The sequence below is a fragment of the Sylvia atricapilla genome, chromosome 7 (genome assembly GCF_009819655.1).
Source record: "Sylvia atricapilla isolate bSylAtr1 chromosome 7, bSylAtr1.pri, whole genome shotgun sequence".
NCBI classification, from domain to species: Eukaryota; Metazoa; Chordata; class Aves; order Passeriformes; family Sylviidae; genus Sylvia; species Sylvia atricapilla.
Genome location: NC_089146.1, coordinates 27,957,874 through 27,980,622, shown reverse-complemented (window position 1 = coordinate 27,980,622; position 22,749 = coordinate 27,957,874). Strand labels below are relative to the sequence as shown.

The 22,749-nt window shown below is 42.8% G+C and overlaps 1 protein-coding gene across 1 annotated transcript in view; it reads left to right on the top strand.

The window, feature by feature from the left end:
* ADCY5 (adenylate cyclase 5) overlaps nucleotides 1-22,749 on the top strand; it is a 205,189-nt gene that overhangs the window by 166,975 nt on the left and 15,465 nt on the right. The window contains exons 9-12 of the mRNA XM_066323077.1: nucleotides 7,372-7,394; nucleotides 11,897-12,041; nucleotides 13,674-13,771; nucleotides 16,490-16,577. Of these exons, the coding sequence (XP_066179174.1) occupies nucleotides 7,372-7,394; nucleotides 11,897-12,041; nucleotides 13,674-13,771; nucleotides 16,490-16,577 (354 nt within the window). The remainder of the gene's footprint in view (nucleotides 1-7,371; nucleotides 7,395-11,896; nucleotides 12,042-13,673; nucleotides 13,772-16,489; nucleotides 16,578-22,749) is intronic.

Genomic DNA, 22,749 nt, shown 5'->3' with positions numbered 1-22,749 from the left:
GCGAAGCATAACAGCTTAGCCTGTTTCACTGGTACATGCTTTGGGGAAGGTTTGCTTCATAAGCAGGTACCTCTGAATTGTTACAATCAAATATGAGCAGAGTGGATTACTGAGTGCCATGTAGATGCCTGGCAGATCTCCTTCATTTTCCAGCTGCTGGAGAGGTTTAACATTAGGAAGTTTAGGAAAAGAAAGAGGAAGCCCTGAAGATTGCAATGCTGGTTTCAGTCTGACCACGCTCCTGTCATGAGTCTGAGTACAGCTAATGAGCCATTTAATTTGCAGTGAAATCCATGTTAGTTACAAAGTAAAAACTGACATAAAATCAAATAGAGGTTATATTTGTGTAGGAAATATTACTTCATGCAGATGTTAAAGATGTGAGACAAGGTTATAAAAATGGATCCTGGATATGGCTGGCATGGTAAAGAACAGGCTCTTTCAGGTAGGTGCTGTCCTTGTGCTGCTCAGAGCTCTGCACATCCTTTTAGGTGATATTTGATTGCTTGGTGTTTGTTTTCTAATGAAACAGCACTCAGCTACAAGCAGGGTCATTCAGATAATTCTTTGTCCTGTTCCCCCTGTCCTAAATCATTCTGCATTGTAAATACAGCTCATTTCCTCTCTTTATGTCTCCAAGTTGCCCTTACAATAGCTCTTGTTACTTGGAAATCAAAACTGGGTAACAGGTGCCTCAGAGGAACAGATGCCATAGCTGGTTCTGTGCCAATTCTACCTCTTAAATATGAGAAACAATTAAAACTGAAAATAAAAGCTCCACAGGACAAGTTTTCCTCAGTCAGCTCTGTCAAAGAGAATGGGATTTGAGTCCATGAATTAGGCACCGAGGGTTCACCCTCCTTCGAGAGGTTTCATTTGACTGCAGGTCATCATTATCCTCTTTTCCAGCAATCATCTGCTAAATCTGGTAATTGCAACAGTGACATCAGCAAAGCTGGACAGGGGCCCCCAGTGGAGAAGAATTAGGCCCACTATTTTTTCACTGCTATTGTAGTAATCTAACTTGTAATCAAGCAGGGAGAAACTCTCAAAATCCTTTCTGCTGTAATCTCCACATATTGCTATAGATCGGGGAGGAAATTGTTACTCTAGTCTAGGTTTTATAGGGCCAATTTGGTTTTGATAGCTCTCAAATAGCAAGGGGAGGAATCCCATCCAGCAGTGATGCTGTGTAATTGCTTTGGTGCTCACCTGGAGAAAGGGTTTGCCTGGTGCACATGATCCATGGGAACTCATATAAATGAGTGGGAGTACCATGTACATTGCTCAATTTGTCAGAGGCTTTGCACTGTTTTGTATCCTCATCTGCTAAGCTAACTTTTATTCTAGCTGATCAGGACTTGCAATCATCCTTGATTACTTCTTTAAAAGAGGGATAAGAATCCGTCTTTTAAAAAATTAATCAATGCAACAGCAGATCTGCAGCTGCTATTGAGAAACCTAGATAGAGTTTAGTATTTGCTTGGAATCCTTGACCTGATAGTTTTTCCACCATTCAACACCCTCTTCTAGAATAAATTTTACTCATGTGGGAAAGGTCATTTGGATTGAGACAGTACTAAAATGTGTCAGACTGGTTTTGAGTGGGGCTAAATTTAGCTTGCAGAAATAAAGATACAGTTCCCTTTTATTCCCAGGAACATTTCCTCCAATGTTCATGAAAGCATTGCACAGGTGAATTTGAGGCACTTACCAGAACGATTTCCAAAGCTTCCTCAAGCAGACAGTAAGCCTTAATGTCAAAAGGCTGCAGGTCAGCAAGTTTGGGTCTGGGTTTCAGAGAGGATGAGCAGCTCTGGCCAGCACCAGTGGGCAATTTCAATTAAGGCTGGTTAGGCATGGATCCAGTCTGTCTGCATCTGATTAGAAGGCTAACAGTAGCTTCTGGAAAAGTTTGTTGTGTTGATCATTGTTTGGAGCGTAGACATGGAAGGGCAGAGATTGTGGAGCCAGGAACTAATTCAGAGCATTTCTAGGGCTGCTTATTTTTATGTCTGCTTTGCAAATTCTAAAAACTGTTCACAAATGAAGCACGGAACCAGAAATTATTTCACTTGAAAATGTGACCTTTGGACTGGAGAAATTTGAATTCAGAGTTCGCAGAAAACTGGAAAGTGTGAGCAACCTGCACTTTTCTGATGTGTGAGTTCAGAGCCAGAAGTTAATTAAAAGTAAGGTGGAGAAAGACTATTTCAACCAAAAAAATCTCTTACGGTCTCTAGATTTAAATCTGATGGCCCAGATACATTCGTGGCATTGGCCAGGTCTGGTCTGCCAGCTGAGGACTGTCTGCAGAATCATTTTGAGCGGAAGAAAGCAGAGGGTTTCACCATCTGTGACCAGCACCATGGAATGGAAGTCTATTTATCAAGTGGGGTGGGCTGCAGAAAAGGAGCACTTCAACTTTCCTTTTCAGACCTCATTAGTCTGTGTTCCAGTTATAGCAGACACACTCGTCATTTAATCTGTTTCATAAACTGGTTTTCTGCCAGTCTGTTGTTCTGCACTTAGATGCTTGTTAAATATCCTTCATATCAGGCTTTATTCTTTCTGGACTCTGGAAACAGAAATTGTGTTATTTTTGGCTTGAGTGCTTTGAAGTCCTTCAGTTTTGCTTCTACATTTACACCTGACAGCATCTATCTTCATAGCCTTGTCTTTTTGACCACAGGGACAAAGCAGAAGGTACAACAGTGCTGAAAATAGATGTGAATAATTAGTTTTGTGGTAGAGCCGAAACAGGTTTGTTTTTAACAACATCCACTCTCAGCCTGTCACTCTCCCTTTCTGTTTTCCATGGTCACTGTCTCTGGGAAGCACCTCTGCAAGTTGGCCTTAACTCTTAAAAAGCTCATTTTGTCCCTAAGTCCGAAGTTATTTCGATTTCTGCTTTAACATCATGTAAGTTCTATTTTGACTTTGTTCTGGGGATGAAAACAGGGCAAGAAAAATTAGTTTCTTTGTCATTTTTGCTCTTAAGATCTTTGCTGGAGTTGAAAATGAAGTTTTTAAGGAGGGTGGAATTCATGCTTCCCACACACATTGCCATTAAGAAGGTCATGAAGCTCATCAGCCCCTCTGCTGTCTTATTTTTGGAGTTAAATGAAAAGTTAAAAGCATATAAAATCTATTCCACTTTTCTTTGCATACTTAAGATATGTTAATAATTGCAGCCAATGTTCTCGAAGTTAGAATTATTATTTCTAATCGTTCTTGATTTGAAGTGTTATGGTATAGCAGTCAGTTTGTCATGTCTTTGACAAACACTTTATCATTCTATTTAAGGAATCAGTTTTAATCTTCAAAGAAAAGGGCTTAGTTAATTTAGAAGTCAAGCAGAGAGATGGCAGTCATGTGAGCTTTTAGCACAATAGATATTCATAAAATATCCCCCATAAAGTAATAAGCCTTAGGGGCCATAGGGACAGATGCAGCAATATAACATTCCCTCTTTTCTTCCTCCTGCACGTCTACTCCCACTGAGGCTGTCAGTGTAGATTCTGAGTCACCTGACCTGCCATAAAAAAATAAGGCTTTTTTAATAATCTCATGCAGAAAAGACAAAAGAGCAGAGCCTTTAAGGGAGTTGGTTCAGCTGAGTTTGGGTTAATGTTCCTGAAGTCAAAGAGAGGACTGTTTTGGTCCCAGAGCATTATTAAATGCTATTACCTTTGCTTTTGCAATCTGATGGCAGAGTAATACAGCTTCCTGGGGGAATGAGAAAACCATCAGTATCAGGGATATTTAAAATGAGACTGGATAAAATTTGCACGAGGTCCTGTGTGCAGCAGTCCGTTAGTACTGCACTGTGATAAGGCCTATCTCATGCCTTATGGTCCCTTCTGGAGGAAAGGAATTTTGGCCTGAACAAAGACTACGTTATCATCATGATTATGGAGCTGTTCTTGAGCTCCTGTGAGCTCCTCTCTGTCCAATTCTTGTAGCCATCATTACTTTTACCATTGTCATCCCTGCTGACAATTTCCAGCCTATTCTTCATAGTGCCCTAGAAAACCACTGGCAAGAGGGGATTTATATTCTTAACTCCAGGAATTGGTTGTTTCTTTTCCGATCCCTTTACACCCCCTCTCCTAAATGACAGGCCCCTCATTTTTACCAGCTTTTCAGCTGTCCAACAGTGGGGCACAGACAGATGACATGAGGAGTGCTGGACAGTGCCTTTAGCCCCTCATATTTCACTTTCCTGCTTGAGTTTGGAAGTTTGGCTCCCAGATTTTGAGTAGGAATGAAGGAAAATCCACGTAGACCCTATTGCTGCAGGATGGGTTGTGTGTTTATCCTGTATAAAAGACAAACCATTCCAATTGATGGGAGCAGCCTTACTCTGAGCCAAGGGCTTTAACTGGAGCAAAACATCTGACTCCTGAAGATATTAAACTGTTCGCCAGCTGTGGGGAAGAAAAAAAGACCAGTATGTCATTAGTGCTCAGGCCTTGTGCAAGGGGAAGGAAATAATTTGAAGTGCAGATTTTTCAATGAACCAAGCCTGCCCACAAGACTGGAGGAGGTGAGAGCACATTAACCAAAACCCAGGGGGAAATTCCCTCCCAATCCAAAGCAGGGTGGGCAGCGTGGCTCTGAGCATGAGATCAACTCCTCCACCTGAGTTTTCCTGGGGAGTGACTGAAACATGGATGCTTCAGTGGAGAGGGAGGAAAGTCTCTGGACACTGCCAGATCCTAGAGGTGTATTTGCTCTATATCCTGGCAAAGTCTTCCAGTGCGAATAAGAAAGATATCTGTTCTAAACGACCAGATTTAAGAATCTGTGTTTAAGGATTTTTTTTCCTAAAATGATCCCACAGACTTTTATCCATAACAATTCCATTTTTGGCAAGTCTGCTTGAAGAATCTTTAGTATGAAATGGGAGTGTTTGAAGTGAATCATTTAATTTGCTTAACTTAAAGAGGTTCCTACAACATTTAATTTTAAGCTGATTCTCCCTAATTAAAGTTCAAGTCACTCTTTAATATTTAACCTCATTAAATAAAGATCCAGGAAAGAAAATGTGGTAAGTCTTTTCCTTTTCTGCTTTACCTGAAATACTTATTTTTTTGGTCTTTAGTTTTGAAACACTAATTTAATTTGAGTTACCAGCAAGAATAATTTCCAGCATTTCAAGCACAGTTTAGTATTGTGAATTGAAAAGCTAGATCAATTAATTCTTTTTCACTTTAGAAACTTTCCTCGTAACAGTTTTGCTGAGGGAGAGAAGCAGGGCAGAATCAAACTCTATGTGGATTAAGTGTTCACCCATATAAATGGCCAGTTAAATATTATCCCACACTTGAAATATTGGGGAATTTTTTGAGGATGTGCTTGCTGAGGTGTTCTAGTAACTTGACCTGGTCAGCCTGTGTCCTCAAACTTGTGCATTTCAAAGGCAGGAGTGTGAGATCTCTGTTTAGTTTGAGGAATTCAGGGATGGATGGTTACGCAGCTGCTTGAGAAAATCAGACCATTTTAGGGGACTGTCCCACTGCAGTCAGTTCTCCAGTTCCCAGCAGGCCAAGCTTGAAAATGTGACCTTGATATCTATCTAATAAGCAAGTACTGGCTGTTTTCTCATTGCTTCCCTCTGCTTATTTCTTGGCTGGTAGTTATTCATGTTCAGTTGATTTTCTTTTTTCTTTGCAGCCTGACTATGACACCAGACAAATTAGTGAGCATTTTGTCTCCATGATTAATCAGCGAGCTTTCTACTTTGGCACTGTGTTGTAGGATTACTTAGAGGATAGATAAATAAATAAATCAATCAGATATTTCTGACAACTGTAAAATAATTAGGCAAAAGAAGAAGGAAAAAATCACACAACAAAAAGTTGAATGATCACTTCACTCTGATTCTGTGAAATCAGAAAGTACTTTTTTTTTTTTGGCTTGGATAGCTGGACATGCTAACTTTGAATCAACATTACTATTTCCTTCTCCCCACTGGTGGTTGTGACATGGAACTGAGGGACTTCTTGATCTGAATTTCTGATGGGTTAAGTTGAAGCGGCAGTTTCAGTTTAGGAGTGTGGTTTTAATCTGAAACCGAGTATGTAAAAATGGAAATTGCTCTCAGTGAATCACAGTCCTGGCTGCTGACCTGAGTGACAGACCTCACTTTTTCCCTCTGGCAAAGCTGGTGCTGTTCAGGGACACTGTGTTGGCTTTCCTTCTGCCATGTGGCCACATTGCAGACTCATTGCAAGGGTAAAATCTGTTCTCCCTTAGTATCTGGTCACTGTTGTTTCTGATGGTGCTGGACAAGGCGGCTGTGGGAAGACTTTTGTCCGAAGATGTTTGATTTCCAGTCAGGGTGGATCTCAGTGTGCTGACCCCAGGATGGTTGCTGCTGCAGGTCCAGCAGCTGGAATATCCTCTCGTGCCCTGAGCAGTTTTGGCCTGAGGTCTCTGGGAGAAAAACAAAAGCAGTTCTTTGTATCTCCCAGCTACATTCGTTTTATGTTTTGGAACACAGGGTACAAACTCTGTGCCTGAGTATTTGACCCTACTTGTCAAATATACAGCTTGTCTTGACTACAGTTAAATTTAAGACAAGATGTCAGAGGGCACATTTTGTTGCAGCCCATGCAAAATGGCAATTTTGATGCAATTTGGTTTGTTAGGTATGTTAATGCTAAACATACAAACTTATGCCTCCACGTAAAATTTTGTCTAAGGCCTTCTAGCCTTTATAACTGTGGATGACTCATAAATACTTACACTTAACTATACTTACACTTACATAAATACTCACATAAATACTTACACTTATGCCACAATTCAGGTGGTCCTGAAAGAATTGTGAATATTTGGGCTATTGCAGTCATTATAAATCATTCATGAAATCTTATTCACAAAAGCATATTCTGTGTGTGCATGATGAGGGGAGGAGCAGGGAGGCCCCTGGGGGAGATGAAAACCAAAACACATCCATTGCCCTTAGCTGAGCCCTGACACAAAGAGATGCAGCCTTGTTGGATACAGAGGTTGATTTCTCTTATTGTTCTGAATTTTATTTCAAGTAAATTACATCCTCAGTTATAATATCAGTACAATTTCCATTGTATCATTTGTAATGGTGACTGCTAAAAAGAAGACACCTGAAATAAAGTGTGCCAGCAGTCATTTCCTTTTTCTGCACTTCCATGAATTTATATCTGAAGGGATGTGTTTTTCCAAAGCTGCTCTGGCTGCACAAAATATTGTTGTGGGTGGGAAAATCCACACCTAACAAATGAGCTCCCTGAAGAGCCCCCTGTGAGATGCCATTCCCGGGATGCTTTGTGTTCTCAAGGTCAGCCTGTTTGCTCACCCTTGTGCCCTTTTCCTTTCTTTCAGGGCTTCGAGGACCCCAAGGACAAGTAAGCAAATATACTTCTGTCATACACTGTTATGTTTACACATTTGGGATTTTTTTTTCTCATATTAAAAAAGGACAAAAATTGATGCCCAGAAGCCAAAAATAATGCTTGGACTCCCCAGAGGTTTGTCCTGGAGGGACAGGCAGTTGAGGGCACAGGATTGACTGATGTGCATTCAGAACAGCCACTGCCCTCAAAACATTTATTTGTTTGGTGGTTCTAACTCGCTTTTCTAATTAAAATGCTTTTGCTGCACTTCCCCTCGCCCCAGATAATCTCCACCCTTTAAAAATAACCCAAGACAAAATCTTCCTCTAAAGTATATATGTGTGTTGGACATCTCCAATAAGAAAGGTTTATGTATGTATTGAAATGCCTGTAAAATTTCTGAGTTCATTTGTATTTATTTTACATTACTCATTATTGCGTATTATTATTTCTACATATAAAAACAGTCAGAAATGATAGCTTGTTAGAAAAAGTAAATTCCAAGTTTTGTACTCTAAAATATAGCAAAATTTCAGCAGCATTTTCATTTTTTTCCTATAGAACTTTAGAGAAATGGTTAAATAACAATTTAATGAGAGTGCTATTTTGAAAAATTGCCTTTGGAGTAAAAAACCCAAATACATTCACTTTTAAACTTCTACAGCTGTATATAAAATAAGCATTTCCTATGTTGAAGGTGTTTTCTTGTTCAGTCCTGCTGAGTGGCCTTAATTATAAGCTTGTTTTGAGCAAGTTAGGCAACACTAGAGGAGACTGCTGCCTAAATTATGTTGCTGTTACTCATTATATTTCTCAGGCTGCTGGTCAGGGCTGAGTGGATTTCTGTGAGCTGGGACAGGTAAATGCTCCTGTGGGCTCCAGGCATCCAGCTGTGGGAAAATTCACATTATGGTGGTTGAGCACTGAGACCAGCTGCCTAAAAGGAAAAGGAAAGTGATGAGTTTGAACATGGCAATTTTAAGAGTCATTCTCTCCTTCTCTTGCCCTTCCCTGCTAACTGAATTTTAACATTTAGCTCTGTGCACCTTGGGATGTTTCCCTGGTCCCACTGTTTCATGTTGCCTGTTGTATCCATGGATGTTGGCAATTCATTTCACGTTAGATATGCCTTGGGCAGAAAAGAGCTAACAGATTACAACAAAATAATTCATAGAAATAAAGAAGTTTTCAGTATCCCTCATGAAATAGTATTTTTCCTCATAGTTTCTGCAAGAAATCACAAAAATCAGCTACCTTAGTGCTGGTCCACAGCAGAGTCACCCAAGAGCTGAGGAGCAGCATCTCCTCTGTTGCTCCAAGGTCCATACTATCTGTTCTCCATCCTATAGTTGGAAAGGTTCCTTGGGCTGTTACAGCCAATAGCTGAGCTGTCTCACGCAGCGTGGTGCCAGCTTATTATACAGGTATTGGCATTTCTGTTCAGTACCAAAAGAAGCTACTACTTGCCTCTGATTTCCTTTTATCCAGAAATCTGTTTAACTCAACTACAAAGATTTGGCAAAAATAAATCCCTAGCAGAGAATGTTCATGGTGAGAGGGGTTAAAATTAGACACCTAAACCATGTTGAGTACCAAGACAGTTCCTTCTGGAGCAGTAATACTGAGGGTCAGTACTTTTGTCTGGCAGCAAGGGGAGACGTGGGCACCACACATCCCTGAAAACAGAACCGAACCTTACGTGCCTGAGTGCAGGTTTAGTTACTGAATCTAAGCATGAAGCACTTAAAATTATGGCATACATGGAGCTTTGGCAGTGGTCACACTCTGCATTGGCAGAAAGTAATTAAATCAGCAGTACATTTTTGGACTGCTCTGAAGCCAGCATCTCTGGGTTAATTGGTAGTGTTCACATTTGCAAGCAGAGTGAAAAAAGTTGCTACAAGCTCTGTTTGTGCTGTTCCTGCCCCTTGACACAATTTTCTGTTGGCTGCATTTGAAGAAATCTCAACATTGTTTTTAGGATGTGTTTTTGGAAGTTTCATGGCAGCCTGAAATCCTCATTCCCCCCTACCCCCAACCACGCTATCAATGTATCAAAAGGCATTTTGACACATGAATTTCATTAATCTATGACAGTACCTCAGCTCTGACTTACAGGCACTGCCTCCAGGGCACTCCTTAGCCCAGGGAACTTTTATATGCCAATTTAAAATTACATTTATGCAAATGTACCCAAACTTACTGTACTGTAATTAGCTTGGGTATAGTGGGCAGTGAAAGTCACCTGAACAGCTCAGTCTGTGCGAGGTGCCTGAGCTTTCCTGCAGTCTGTGTGAGGGTAGCTGCCCACTGCCAATGTCCCAGCAAGGCAATTTAAAACCAGCAGAGGTGTTTCTATAGAGCCTGCAGCCTTGGAGTTTACTGTAGTGTTAGAAACACCCTGAGCAGTCCAACCACCTATTACACACCTGCAGGCAGCCGAGGTAGAGACCAGGCAGACAGGTTCTTCTCTTGGCACCTTCCTGAGTGACGTTTTCAGACTGAAACTTGAATTTTGCCCGTGCTTTGCTGAGATGCTGAGCTGACTCCTTTGCTTCAGTTCCAGCAGAAAATGCATCACGTCTCCCGTGCGTGGTATGAAATAGTGAAATGTGAATGACCCAAGTGTGTACATAACTCACAGGACCTTGGAAGACATTCTGTAAATACAAAGCCTAATGATTTCCTTGCTCATTTTTATGAGCCCAGGAGATGTTGCAAGGACTGAATGAAAATAAGCAGCTTCCCCTTGAATGCTCAAGCAGATGTACTTCCTCTGAGGAAGTAAATTGAATGTCCTGACCTTGTAGGGAAAAATCCACTTTTATTTTCAAAGCTAATTATATGAATTTCTAGGAACTAAATAACTTCTAGAGACGAAAAAAAAAAAAAAAAAAAAAAAAGACCTCCCTCAACCCTTGTGAAATACTAAGGTTGGCTAAAATAGAGATTAGACCTTGAGAAAAACTAGGCTTGTAATTGCTTTATGGGCACTGAATAGGTGCCCCTGGTGTGTTGTCCTGACCCTGCTAAGGTGCAGACACACTCAACCCACTGGCTGAGGCAAGGAGTGGTAGAATGGAAATGAGCAGATTTACTTGATTTATTTTTCTCTTGCCTAGAGCTGCACAGAAGAGTTGAGGTACAGAGGGCTTCTTAAAATCTTAAAATTTCTGAAAGCTTTGAAAGAGCCTTCCTTTTGGAAAGGGACCTTTAACTTTTAAAACAGTCACATTCTGGTTTGTAAGCTGCTTTCCAGCACAGCCTTACCTGTGGGAGTCTGCTGGCAGCAACACGGAGTGCATTGTGTGCTTTGGTGCACTACAAATGAAACCAGGGAAATAAAGCAGAGTGGCTTTTCATCATGCTTGTCAGACCCCAGGATTTTTCCTCCAGAGTGCCTAAACAGAGGGTCACACAACGTGAGCCTTAAGTTGCTGTGCCACTGTGGGGTTTGCAGACAGAAATAGTTATCTGCTGGAATATACTCCAGTGCAAGGGAGGGGCGTATTTCAGTGGATAACTGTTGGCAAACCCTGGAGATAACCTGAGCAATCATGCAAGCAGAGCAGAAAAACAGCACTTTAGGATTAGCTTTTAATTTCTGCCTATAGCTCGTTTGAGGGCAGCCATTAAAGTGACAGCATCAAGTCATTAAAATACTGTTAGATTTTAAAAATAACTAGAATCTGAGGATGTGCTTCAGGTTTCCTGATCCTCAGTGCAAAATGCCTCAGGAAAAATGAGTTTACGGTGTTACTTCTTCTCAACAGTTTTTGAAAATCAGCTTCATTTTTCTGAAGCTATAGCGGAGATTCAGAAAAATGGTGGCACAAAAGATTATAATCTTGTTTGACATATTTAGGAAGCAGAATCTATTTTGTATTTTTTTTCTTCTGTTGATTTTTTTTTCAACTTTTCCTTAAGTAAATATCTTGTAAACAGATTTTTCTTTCTGTTTTATGTTTTATACTCCTAAGTAATTGTGTGAAGGGGAGTCAAGCCACATTTTTCCTCCACATGTTTGTTCTGTAAACAATTTTTTTTTCAAAAAAGGAGAATTGTTCAAGTTTGGAAATTTTCACAGTAATATTTACAGAAATTGTTATTAGAAAGCAAGAAATGTGACTGGATGCTTAAATAATTTTTTCAGTGCAGGCACTAAGAGCTACAACAGCACGGCAGTGCAGGGAAGAGTAAGTCAGAGGACAAGGGGAAGGAGGCTACCCAGTGGTTTTAGAGAATGAGGGATGGAAATTAGACCTGGGTGTCAGGAGACAGATGTAGTACAGAAAAAGGGCAAAGAAATGGAAGCCTTGTAATAATGGCAGGGGACTGGCAGTGAGCTCTAGAGCTGACATCACTCCACTCTGCTCCCGGCCCCTTTCCCAACTGAGGCTGTCATAAGCAAAATGCCATTAACCTCCAGCTCATCATACACTGCAGTGATAACACACGGTGCAGAGGCAGAAATTATCTTGTGCTCTTATGCTCCCTTTCCATGACCCCCTCAGGAGTACCCAGGAGAGTATGAACCCAGAGGATGAAGTGGATGAGTTTCTGGGCCGGGCCATCGACGCCAGAAGCATCGATCGGTTACGCTCCGAGCACGTGCGCAAATTCCTCTTGACATTCAGGGAGCCTGACTTGGAGAAGAAGGTAATGTCCAAAAAACCATTGCAGTGCATCAGGCAGGCTTGCTGGGAGTTTTGATTCTCCTGCAGAAGGTCAGGCTTTTATGTTTAGAGTTTAAGCTATGGCTTAGGTGCTGGAGGTGGGGTTGTGATCTTAAAAAATCCATGCTTCTTCATGGAAACCTTAATATAACTTGTCCTAAAAAAAAACATCACAGTCATCTGAAGGGAGCCCTGGCCAGGAAAATGAAGCCATTTCTATCAGATACATGTGAATATGCAGTGACAAGCAGTAAAGGGAATCCAGAATAAAGCAGATTGTTTTGCTGACTTTGAGACTCCAAACCATCTTAAGTCGACCAAGATAAGTCACCCCTTATCTCCTTCAAATCACTGGAGAAACACACTTCAGCCTACCTAAGCCTTGAAACACCTCTGGAGGGACTTTTCCCTGCCCTTTGTCCCCCAAAAGAGCCCCAGGTACTACTAGGGTTCATTGGGATGCAATATGTACTCTGGATATTTTTGGGAGCCCATTTTAAGTCAGAAATAGTTCTCTATCCCACAAATGTGAGAAAACGGAGTAACAGACCTAAAGCTCATGAGCAGTTGATTTCTTCCTGATTTGGTTTCAGATATTGCTGTGAGGCAAAGATCATTTTCCTGACTATATAGTAGAGACTAACAGCTATCATCAGCTCTAGATGGCTGCAAAGTTAAATTTCCAAGTCTAATTTCTAAATCTAGAGGTAGCTGGATGACATTATTAAAGGCACCATAAGAAATGGTGGGTCTAATTGCACAAAGAAAGTAATCCTTTTTTATTTTATTTTTTTGTTCAAGCAATGCTTGAGTGGTCTTTGGGTTAAACTCATCATTCAGTGGAAAAAAACTTCATAAGTTTGCATTATTTTATAATTTTATTTCGAAACAGTCTTTCCTTGACAAGAATGACTATCTATTAAAAAAGCAGAGCTTTTCAGGATTTACAGCTGTTCAATGAATCAGTGTGGAACTGAATAAAAGCTCGAGCGTGTTATTTCCCCCCACTTCTCCTCTTCAATATTCTAGGTGGAAACTGCCAGGGAAATTAGCAGTTCACCTGTTGAGAGCATCTCTTAGTTTGTGGTTCAAACATTGAGACGGTCTGTGCTGAGACCTGAGCTTCCAGCTGAATAAAGCATCTTTGGGAATCGGGTGCAGCTCCCACGTGGCCAATACATTGACAGGGAGCTGGAAGGAGTGGCTGTGTGAAAACCACAGCAGCCTTGCACTGTCATTAGAACAACTCAAGTCATCTGCACCAAATGCCAGCTTTTCTCATTAGCAGCATTTGTCCCTCTTGGAGGAAACTTCCCGTGGAAAGAAGTTTAGGTCTGATGACAGTGACCGAGAATCTCGGTCCCAGTGAATCCATTTCTGTTCCTGTCTGCAAGGGGCAGTTGGGAATCCTCTCTTCACCCAGCTCTGTGGGTTCCTTGCCTGGCCTTTGAGCCTGTTCAAGCCCTTACAGATTGCCTGGGGGAGAAGGGGAATTGGGAATGTTTCCTACCATCACTGCTTTCCAAGAGACCTAGACAAAAGCCAAGTAAGAGGTGGTTTTGGAGAAAGGGCAGCCAGCCAAATTTCCCACTAACGTAACTGTGTTTTTTTGCAGTACTCCAAGCAGGTGGATGACAGGTTTGGAGCCTATGTGGCTTGTGCCTCCCTAGTCTTCCTCTTCATCTGCTTTGTTCAAATCATAATCGTGCCACAGTGAGTACCCTTTCATCCCTTTGCTCCCATCTGCTCCCCTCTTCTATTCCAGCCCACTTTTTTTTTGTTTTTTTTTTCCTTGAAAATTCAGAACACCAAGGGGAAGAGAAAAATCCTTAAATAATTCATGCTCAAGTGATGCATGGTGCTTATTGTTTTCAGCCATATCTAGTGCAGATTAAAACCTCCTCACTGGCATGTGAGGATATCTGTTTTCCCAATGTGATTTCTCTTATAATTTACCTCTGTCTTAGGAAAATCAGTTCAGCACATTTATAAGCCTGTGGAAAACAAATATCAGTGAGTAGGAAGGATTGCCTACCAAGGCATAGCACACACTCACAGCACAGGGCTGGGCTGTCCTCTTATCTAAACACAGTGGGACAGGGAGGTGAAAACCTCCCATCACAGCCTCATTGCTCAGAGCACTGAGGTCTCAGGGCCTGCCTAGCAAATGAGGCATAATCTCTCATACATTTATTCTTCTGGACTCAGAGCAGCTGGGCAAGAAGAGAGGTACAAAGGGGGCTGAGCTGCACATGCCTGAGCTTGTGGTTTGCTCCAGGTTTAAGGGTTGCAGTCGTTCCTTTCCCCAGGCAAGAATGGCATAGGCTCCTCAGGGCTGTGGGGCACAGTGCTCTTGGCCCACTGCAGAGCTCTGCAGCTTTGTCTGCAAGGCACATCACAGCCCACTAAATCTTTTCCAGCAGTGAGCTCTGCAGAAATGGGACTTCCTCTCAAAGAGTTCTTTAAAATTCACTTAAAATTACAGCATGTGGGTATTTCCTATGCTCTGGTTTAGCACCATTCACTGAGAAATGTTGTGGTGGAAATAAATTTGGAGTTAGTAATTTTTAAACTGAAGAACAAGATCACAGAAGCTCTGAAAATGCTCCAAATTTATCTTCCTTACAAGAAGACAAAAAAATTGTCCCTAAAGAGAGCTCCAGCACTATTTTATACCATTACAACTGTTTTCTACGTGTGTCCCCACCACAGATCTTTTGTAGGACAGAGATTGGTTTGTAGTGTTCAGATCAGATATTTGGAAGGTCACAGAAACAACACGTAGTCTGATGTTTGTCGTTCACTCTCCCAGGCAGGAGTGCTCACAGAAGGATTGAATCAGCAAAATAACATCAGGACAAATGCACTGTGTCAACAGACAGGTCTGCTTTGGGAAACTGCAAGTGAAGCTGAAAGAGGCTCACAATTGGAACTAGATAATTCCCATTGTTAATTACATCCAGAAATGTTCTCTGAGAGTAACTAATTTAACAGGGGCTTACACTTTGGATTTCTGGATATTTCTGTCATAATTCCACACCTGCAGAGGCCCTCTACCAGCCTTGTGTTGCTCATCAAACTCCCTAAGCAGCCACTACGCTGTCTCCATAAAACCCAGTTTAACATTTAAATGACAACTTGACAATTTCTGATGTGTGGCAACATATGGCTGCCTCCTTTGTATTACACAGGAGCCAATCCCTTACAGCACTGGGGTGTAAGTGGTGTGCTGTTCAGTCTCCTTCCATCCTGCCCATAAAGAGGGTGGTTGTTTATTTGGGATTTTCTTTTTGCAAGTTCTGAAGTGTCCTTAGTCAGCGTGGCCTGTCTGAAAGGTGATCTGGTTCAAGAGTAAATAAAATTTTATATTTTAACAGCAGGTCAGATAGGCTTCCCTTCACCTTTTGCTTTGTTTTTCCTTATATTTCAATTGCATAGCTTTGGTCTTTTGTTGAAGGTAGCAGTTAAACACCAGCTGAAACCACAGGTGCACTTGTGTCACCATCAGAGCTTCATGAAAGACACACCGTGGAATCTGAATTTGAAACTAGAGACAGAATGTCAGTGTCAATTTATTATGATAAAGAGGAATAGCTTTAAGGAATTTCAAAAAAGGCTCAAGCAGTGAATTAGCAAGTACAATTATCTTAGTAGTCATGAGAGAACAGAGACCAGCTGGCTTTGGTGTTGTTGCCCTCAGTGTCACATCACAAGAATACTTCCTTTAGATTATGAACAAGGCTGACTCCTGGGAGGGGATCTGTCCTGTCACACTGAGACCAATCACCGGGAAACTGGTGTTGAATATCTTCGTGAGGAAAACAGATGAAAATCCACAGTACAAAGTTGGCCCTGGAATCCTCTTTGTACTTCCAAGCTGGGAGGAGCAGGAACCTCTCAAGCTGGCCAAGATAAGGCTGTTATCCCTGACTACCCTTATGCTGTGGTTGCTCACATCCCATGCACAAGACAGAGCACAAAGAATGGTTCTGCACAGACATTCCCTGTGCGAGACAGGCAGTGATTCCCACTGATACTATTCCCCCCCAGCTGCACTTGAGCACTCAGCCTGCCTTCCTTCCCAGGGGTGCCCTGGCCACGGCCAGCTGGGGGCCACTGCCACAACAAGTTGTTCTGTCACCTCCTCTCCTGCATGAAATGTTTTTCAGTCCCTCTGTCACCCCAGCAGGAAGGTGATTGCTGTAAAAGATGCAGCATTCTCTATTCTGCAGCTTGTCTGAATAATTCTAAATAGGCCAGAGTATCTGTTGGTATTCAAGGCACCTCGTGTCTCCTACTGCTATCCTAATTGGAAAGCCTGTGCAGTGTGTCATAGCTTGTACAAATGTGTTCTGGAGAGCAGAGCTGTAGCTATTCTATACAATGTGCATTTAAAAAAACAAAACCAACCAAACCTCTCCTTGATTTCAGCTCTACATTTATGCTGGGTTTTTACCTGACCTGTTTCCTGATCCTGACCACAGTGGTGTTTGTTTCAGTCATTTACTCCTGTGTAAAGGTGAGTACTGTGGTTTCTTTGTAGTCCTCTGCCTAAAATCAGCAATCTGCTTCTTCAGTACACAGAGTGTGTTTTGTTAGCCATCCTTTCCACACTATGTGATAAGGGTTACAGAAAAAGCCTTTGATAAGGCAGAATGAACTGCAAACAGATGTTAGGGTTGGCATCTCTGTAGCTCAGCAAGAAGTAATCACTCTGTAGATCTGCATGTCTATTAAGTCCCCTGCAGACACTCTCATATTGATATAAGAAGAACACATTTTCCAATGTGGGACCAAATCCTGACCATTCATTTCCTCCCTGTAAACTTCCTGCAGTGTCTCCTGTGTACTGACCCCTGCTGCATATACGTGTTTGGGTAGGCAGATAATGAGAAGCAGAATATCATCAAGGAAAAATGTCCTGGAGGGAAGTAAAGGCCATAAACATATAGAATTTTATCAGCCTGTCTCAGATTAGTGTACAGAACTTCCAACATTTGCTGGGTTCTTTCTTGTAGCTGGCTTTGATCAGAAGAGAAATACATTGTGTGAAGTTCCAAAAACATATTAATTCTTCTTGTCAGCCTGTGGTAAATTGGCAGTGAGCACTGTGGGAAGGGTGTTGTGTTCATCTATTTCACTCAAAGGTGTTCCTATTAAAAACATTGATGTGTTTCAGTTTTAGGGCTCCTTCTAGTCTGGAAGTGTCTGAACATGGAACATGTTCAGATTCAGGTTCCTTTGCCCAAGCTCAGCTTTGTTCCTCAGTGCCTGGAACAAAATAGCTCAGTAGCACTGGGTTTCCTGCAGAAGAAACAGTGGGATAATGGATAATGTCAGGCAGATGATTTGTCTCACTTTAATTATCTTCTCTCTGCCATTTTCAACAGTTGAATGTGGGTGCTCTTGACAGACTTGCACCTTACATGTCTTTTTGATTTTTTTAAAGTTAGATTTGGAAATTAAACTTTGTCTTCTCGTACAATAAGAGCTGCAGACTGTTCCCAGTGAAAGAAGCTTCAATTTCTATTTGAACTCAACTCACAGGGTTTCCTTTTGCCTTATGACAACATTAAAGGGAACCTAGTTTGTAAGTGAAGCATCCAATTGGTCTTGCTTGTTTACCAGCAGTGAGAAGCAGGGTCAGAAATAACCCTCCTGGTAGGAAGGCTTGGGTGCCTTGAGCTGGGAATGGCACCCAGGGATGCCTGGTCACACTTGAGAATGCTACTGAAAGTCATCCATTTGTAAACTTGTATCAGCAGTTAATGTGATTAGCAGTTAATTAACCACCAATATGACGAGATTTTGGTCACAGCCACAGAGAACAGGAGCTGTGCTGCCTCCTCACACTGCATTCTCTGTCAGCACCATCCCAGCACTCTGCCAGCCAAACAGGGTCACCCCAAGTCACTGGTTCTGCTGGGATGAGAGCTGGGGCAGGCCTGGAGCTCTGGAGCACCCGAGCTGCCTGACCTGCAGCCAGCCAGATTCCAAGGCTCAGAGCTGTTTGTCACCACTGGCATTTACAGGCCACTTCCACATACTGACAGCAGCACTCTGATCTTCTGTCATCATTCAAATCTTCTGGTTCTGTTTGGGCTTTTTGGTTAAAATTATTACTGATTTTAATCACTGATTAATTTGAAAGGCACACAGGACTTTTCAGTCCCTGGGATGGTAGGCCAATTTCATTCTTTCTTTTGTTCTTTAACTTGATCTTCCAAATTCCTGTAGAAGCAGTCTGTTCAGTGGTGCCTGCTACTGTTTCTAGGCTGGCTTTGCCTCAGTGCATAGGCTCTGGATGCACAAGACATCAGAGGGAATTCAGAATAACATCAGAATTTAATGGGATTTTCTGAAGCCCCAGACATTTCCAGCAGTGAGTTTTCATCCTCACAACAAGCTCATGTATAACATCCAGAGTTGGCTTCTGTGCACAGATTGCAAATATTGAAAATATTGGGCCTTCCAGCTCCAGTCCCTTCTTAGTGCTGCAAATTAGCCTCTGCTGACAGCACCTGATTATGAGATGGCTTGTTTAGGGAACAGGTACTTGTAGCTTGTCAGCTCCACATCTGATGGCAGCAGCTCCTAATAGCTCCAGCCCACTTCTGTCATCCAGATCTTGGGGCTTCAAGTCTTTGATTTTTAAGCAATGGGTTTACTCAGCCCCTGGATGAGGGATGTTACTTTATTTCTGTACTCCACATTGCTCCAGGAGACACTTTTACACACCTGCAGAAGGAAGGCATTTTTACAGATCCTTCAGATGAAATCCCTGAAGCCAGAGATGTCAGCATTGTTTGCTTTGTTTCACACTCAGATGTGGGATAGATGAGTATGTGTTTTAAATACCAATGGTTCATTCCACACAAAGTTGGAAAGCAGGTGTCCACCCCAGGACATCAGCATAAGCATAACTTTTGACTGTTTGCTGTGCTGTTACATGGTAAGTGTCTCTTTTTTCTTCCTCCTTCCAACTTTCATGTGAGATTTTCCCTCCCTGTTTTGGCCTCTCCCTCTGTGGCGCTGACAGTGGCCAGCAGGCTCTTTCTGAACAGCTTGATCATGTTTTATTTTCCTTCTCTGTCATTATTATCTTCCACTATAAAATTCTCCACGGACTAGAAGTTGATGCTGGAACTGCCAGCACAGCCAGCTTGGCTTTCCAAGTTTCTTCAGCTGTAATAAACAAGAGAGTTCCAGTTCTTTGCTTTGATGCTCCATGAAGACTTGGCCACTGTGAGGTGGTGTCCCTTCCCAGTAGAGTCTAAGGTCATGGGAACCAGGGTCCCTTCTCAAATACTCTGCTGACAGACATCTGTTTTGCTACTAACTTACCAAGTGTGTGGTTTTTTTCTTTAAATCCTTAAACTTCTGGCATCTACACTACTGTGTAGAATTCAACTTCTTGCATGGTTCTGGGAGCACATAGGAGAGAAATTTCAAGTTATCCTTTATGAGAAAATAACCTTTTCTGTAGCTCTACATAGGTGTAGCTTGCCTATCACTTTCTTTGCCTCCAAAAGCTGGTCTAGATGCTCCTAAAGCATTTGGGGGTTTTGTCTCAATGAGGAAAAATAGAACCCTCTGAAAACTGTACTTTTTTAATACACTAATAAATCACTGTGAAATAAGTTACATAAATGGACTTGCACTATCAAGTTGCCTGGAGATGTTGTCTTTTACTCCAGAAGCATCTTAATATACTTCAAAATGACTCAAAGGCTTTTATTACAAATTGAAAAATCAGACCTTGAGGACCTCATCTTACAAGATAACAGCAATTATCTAAGCAGTTTTCCATACCCACACTACATGTTAAGAAGACAAAAAGAAGTATTTCTCTTCTGTCCTAGATCAGCTGTTGCTCCAAAGAATGGGCTTTATTTAGAGTAATTTAAAGCCAAATGACTGGAAGTTATGGATTATTTTCAGTGCAACATATGACTTGTTGGGTCACTTTTTAAACTTGTACTTTCACTTGCACACCAGTGCCCTTTCTTCACCTGCACTTACGCATTTCAGTTCAGAGTGAACTGGAATCAGCTGGACAGTCCAATTTCCTTCTTTCCCATTGGGGTTATTTTCCTTCACATGGAGATTTCAGGAGTGCTGAGTGACCCCACGCTTGTGTGGCTGCCCAAACACAGATCTGAGCTCCCCAAATGCATCACCTCCTTCCTCTCAGCCCCTTCTCAGTAGTGCAGATGCAGGCTGGGAGTTGCCATTTCATCAGATCTCCTGTTCTTCAGTCAGGCAGGATTTGAGTGTCACTTTGCACAGTACAAACCAATGGGCCAACCAGCAGTGCTGCTTAGATTTTCACTGTACTCTAATGTCCTGATACTCTGCTTCTTTTACGAGGACAGAAGAGGCCTTATTTTAGGGTGGTTTTTTTTCAAAAATGGGAGGGAAAGTCATGTTTTTTTCTACTTTTGTGCAATACCCCTGACTCGTGGCTGATTTTGTGAAGGAAGCACTGCAAGAATGGAGCCGAACTGTCGGACCTGACGTGGGCTCCCCATGTCTATCATAGAAGTCCTTCAAGCTGCAGGTGTTCCTGGTCTCCACCTGCCTCTGTGAAATGGGGGGAGCATGACTGGTGTGACAGAGCTACAAACAGTGTTCCTGAGGCAGAGGTTCCTCAGATACATGGCCTGACTGTGTTGTTGCACTCTCAACTGCAGCCCTGACCTCCTGTGGGGTTTGGCATTTCTTTCTTCTTCAGGACTTTTCCCAGCTGTACTTGTTTACTGACCTAAAATTTTCCCTAGTTCGCAAAGTAATGAGAACCAAGATTAATACAAAGAAAACATGTTTTCATTAGAATTTAAGTGTATTCCACTGATGGCTTCGCTTGATATCTCACGCTTGGTTCAAAGTCAGGCTTTTTTCGGATTGTTGGCAGCAGGGGCTTGAGCCAAGATCCACAACAAAAAACTCCAAAGTTTTATTTAGGTGCCTGATTTCCCAGAGATTACAGATGGAGGTTTGATCCCTGAATACCTTTGTGGAGGTCAAGGCCTAAACAAAGAGGTGGCAGGAAACCCTGTCCTGCTCTAATCTAGTGAGAAAACTGTCTAAATGCAGTAGACATCCTCCTTCTCCTTCCAAATCCTAAAGGGGCTAGAGCAGAGGAAAGCCCCACTGGATTTTCCATTTCCCTATTCTAGTAGGAATCTGCTAGCTGACATCTGTGTGGACACAGCTGGATGTGGTAGAGCAAGGGATATTTTAGTTCATGGCTTATCATCAAAGCTAAGGATTTCTGTGTCAAGGTTCATTTCTGAGAGAAAGGTGTTTTCCTTTGTTTTAGCGTGGCTGAAGGATTGCATAAGCTTCCAGTGTATTTCAATCGATCCTCATTCAGTGCAAATAAATTACAACCCCACTTTCCCCTTTACTCCAGTCCTCCAGAGCCTTGTCCTCTCCTTTCACCTGCAGCATGTGCTGGTAGCAGGTGAAATCACCTCTTTCAGAACTCCTGCCACAAGCTCTCCCTGCCTCTGTAAAATTCACCAGCTAATCAGCGCCTTGGCCGCTCCAGCACTCGGTAATTACACTGCAGGGCTGCTGTGTGGGAAGCACAGCACTGACAAAATGTTGCATATCCGAAGATGTAAGAGTGAAGGATAAAAGGGAAAAGCAAGACTTTTAATAGAAACATTAGTCATAGTTAAATTGCAGTGCCATGGCGCTGCGCTGCTGTTTCTTTGTGTCTCTAAAAATACCCTCTAGTGGCTTGGTTATTCATGCAGTGAGTAAGGGAAGGGAGAGCTGGGCTCTGGGAAAGGCTTTGGTAGTCCTGGGCAGAGCCCCTCTGCCCTGGCATGGTGGTGTGGACACTGTGGGAGGACAATTTCCCACGGGATGTGGCAGGGCACGAGGCTTTCCTGGCATTCCTGCTCTAGCCCTGAGCCTCCACTGGCACAGCGGTGGCCCGTGAGGGGACAGGGTTCCCCTGGCTGTCTCCTGGACACTCCTGCGGCCAGGGCAATGCAGGGAGGCCTCAGGTCCAGCAGGGGTGACCCAGGCTGCCACGGGCACAGGCTCGGGCTCTGCTCTGACACACAGGCTGTTTGCACCAGTGCAGTGCAGCAGCTGCAGTCAGTGCCCACGCCAGCAGCAGGGAGCCACTGTGGTGGTGGGGCCGCAGCAGCGCCCTGAGGGCCCTCACCCACAGGGGTTTGTGTCACCGTGAGCGTGGAGCACAGAGCCGCCACCAGCCTGGGCCAGCTGAGCTCTGCAGAGCCTTTTGCCCAGGGTCTGGCAGATCCAAGGGCTTGCCTGGGCTGTGTCACCACCTGTGTCTGAAATGGCACCGGGGAGTCCTGCAATACGCCTTGGTGATCAAAGGGACACTCGTGTATTTTCATTGCTGCATTTTTAGATTTTTGCTCCAGTAATTTCCAGGCTCAAGCTCCTGGCTATTTCAGTTACAGATGGCTTGTGGTTTGCTTCTCACGACAGGATGAGCACAGCCCTGCAAGCCATGCTATCTGGGCTCAGGAGCCATCACTCCCATTAGGAAAGGCTAAGTAGATTTGGAGAGCCAGCTGGGCCTGCTGCCATGAGGCAGTCACGTCTCTGCTCGCCCTTGTCCCAGAGCCGCCAGCCCCCATCGCCATCCTCCAGCCCCTCTGCAGCATCCACACAGACCCATGCTGAAGGATGCAGGCTGCTCA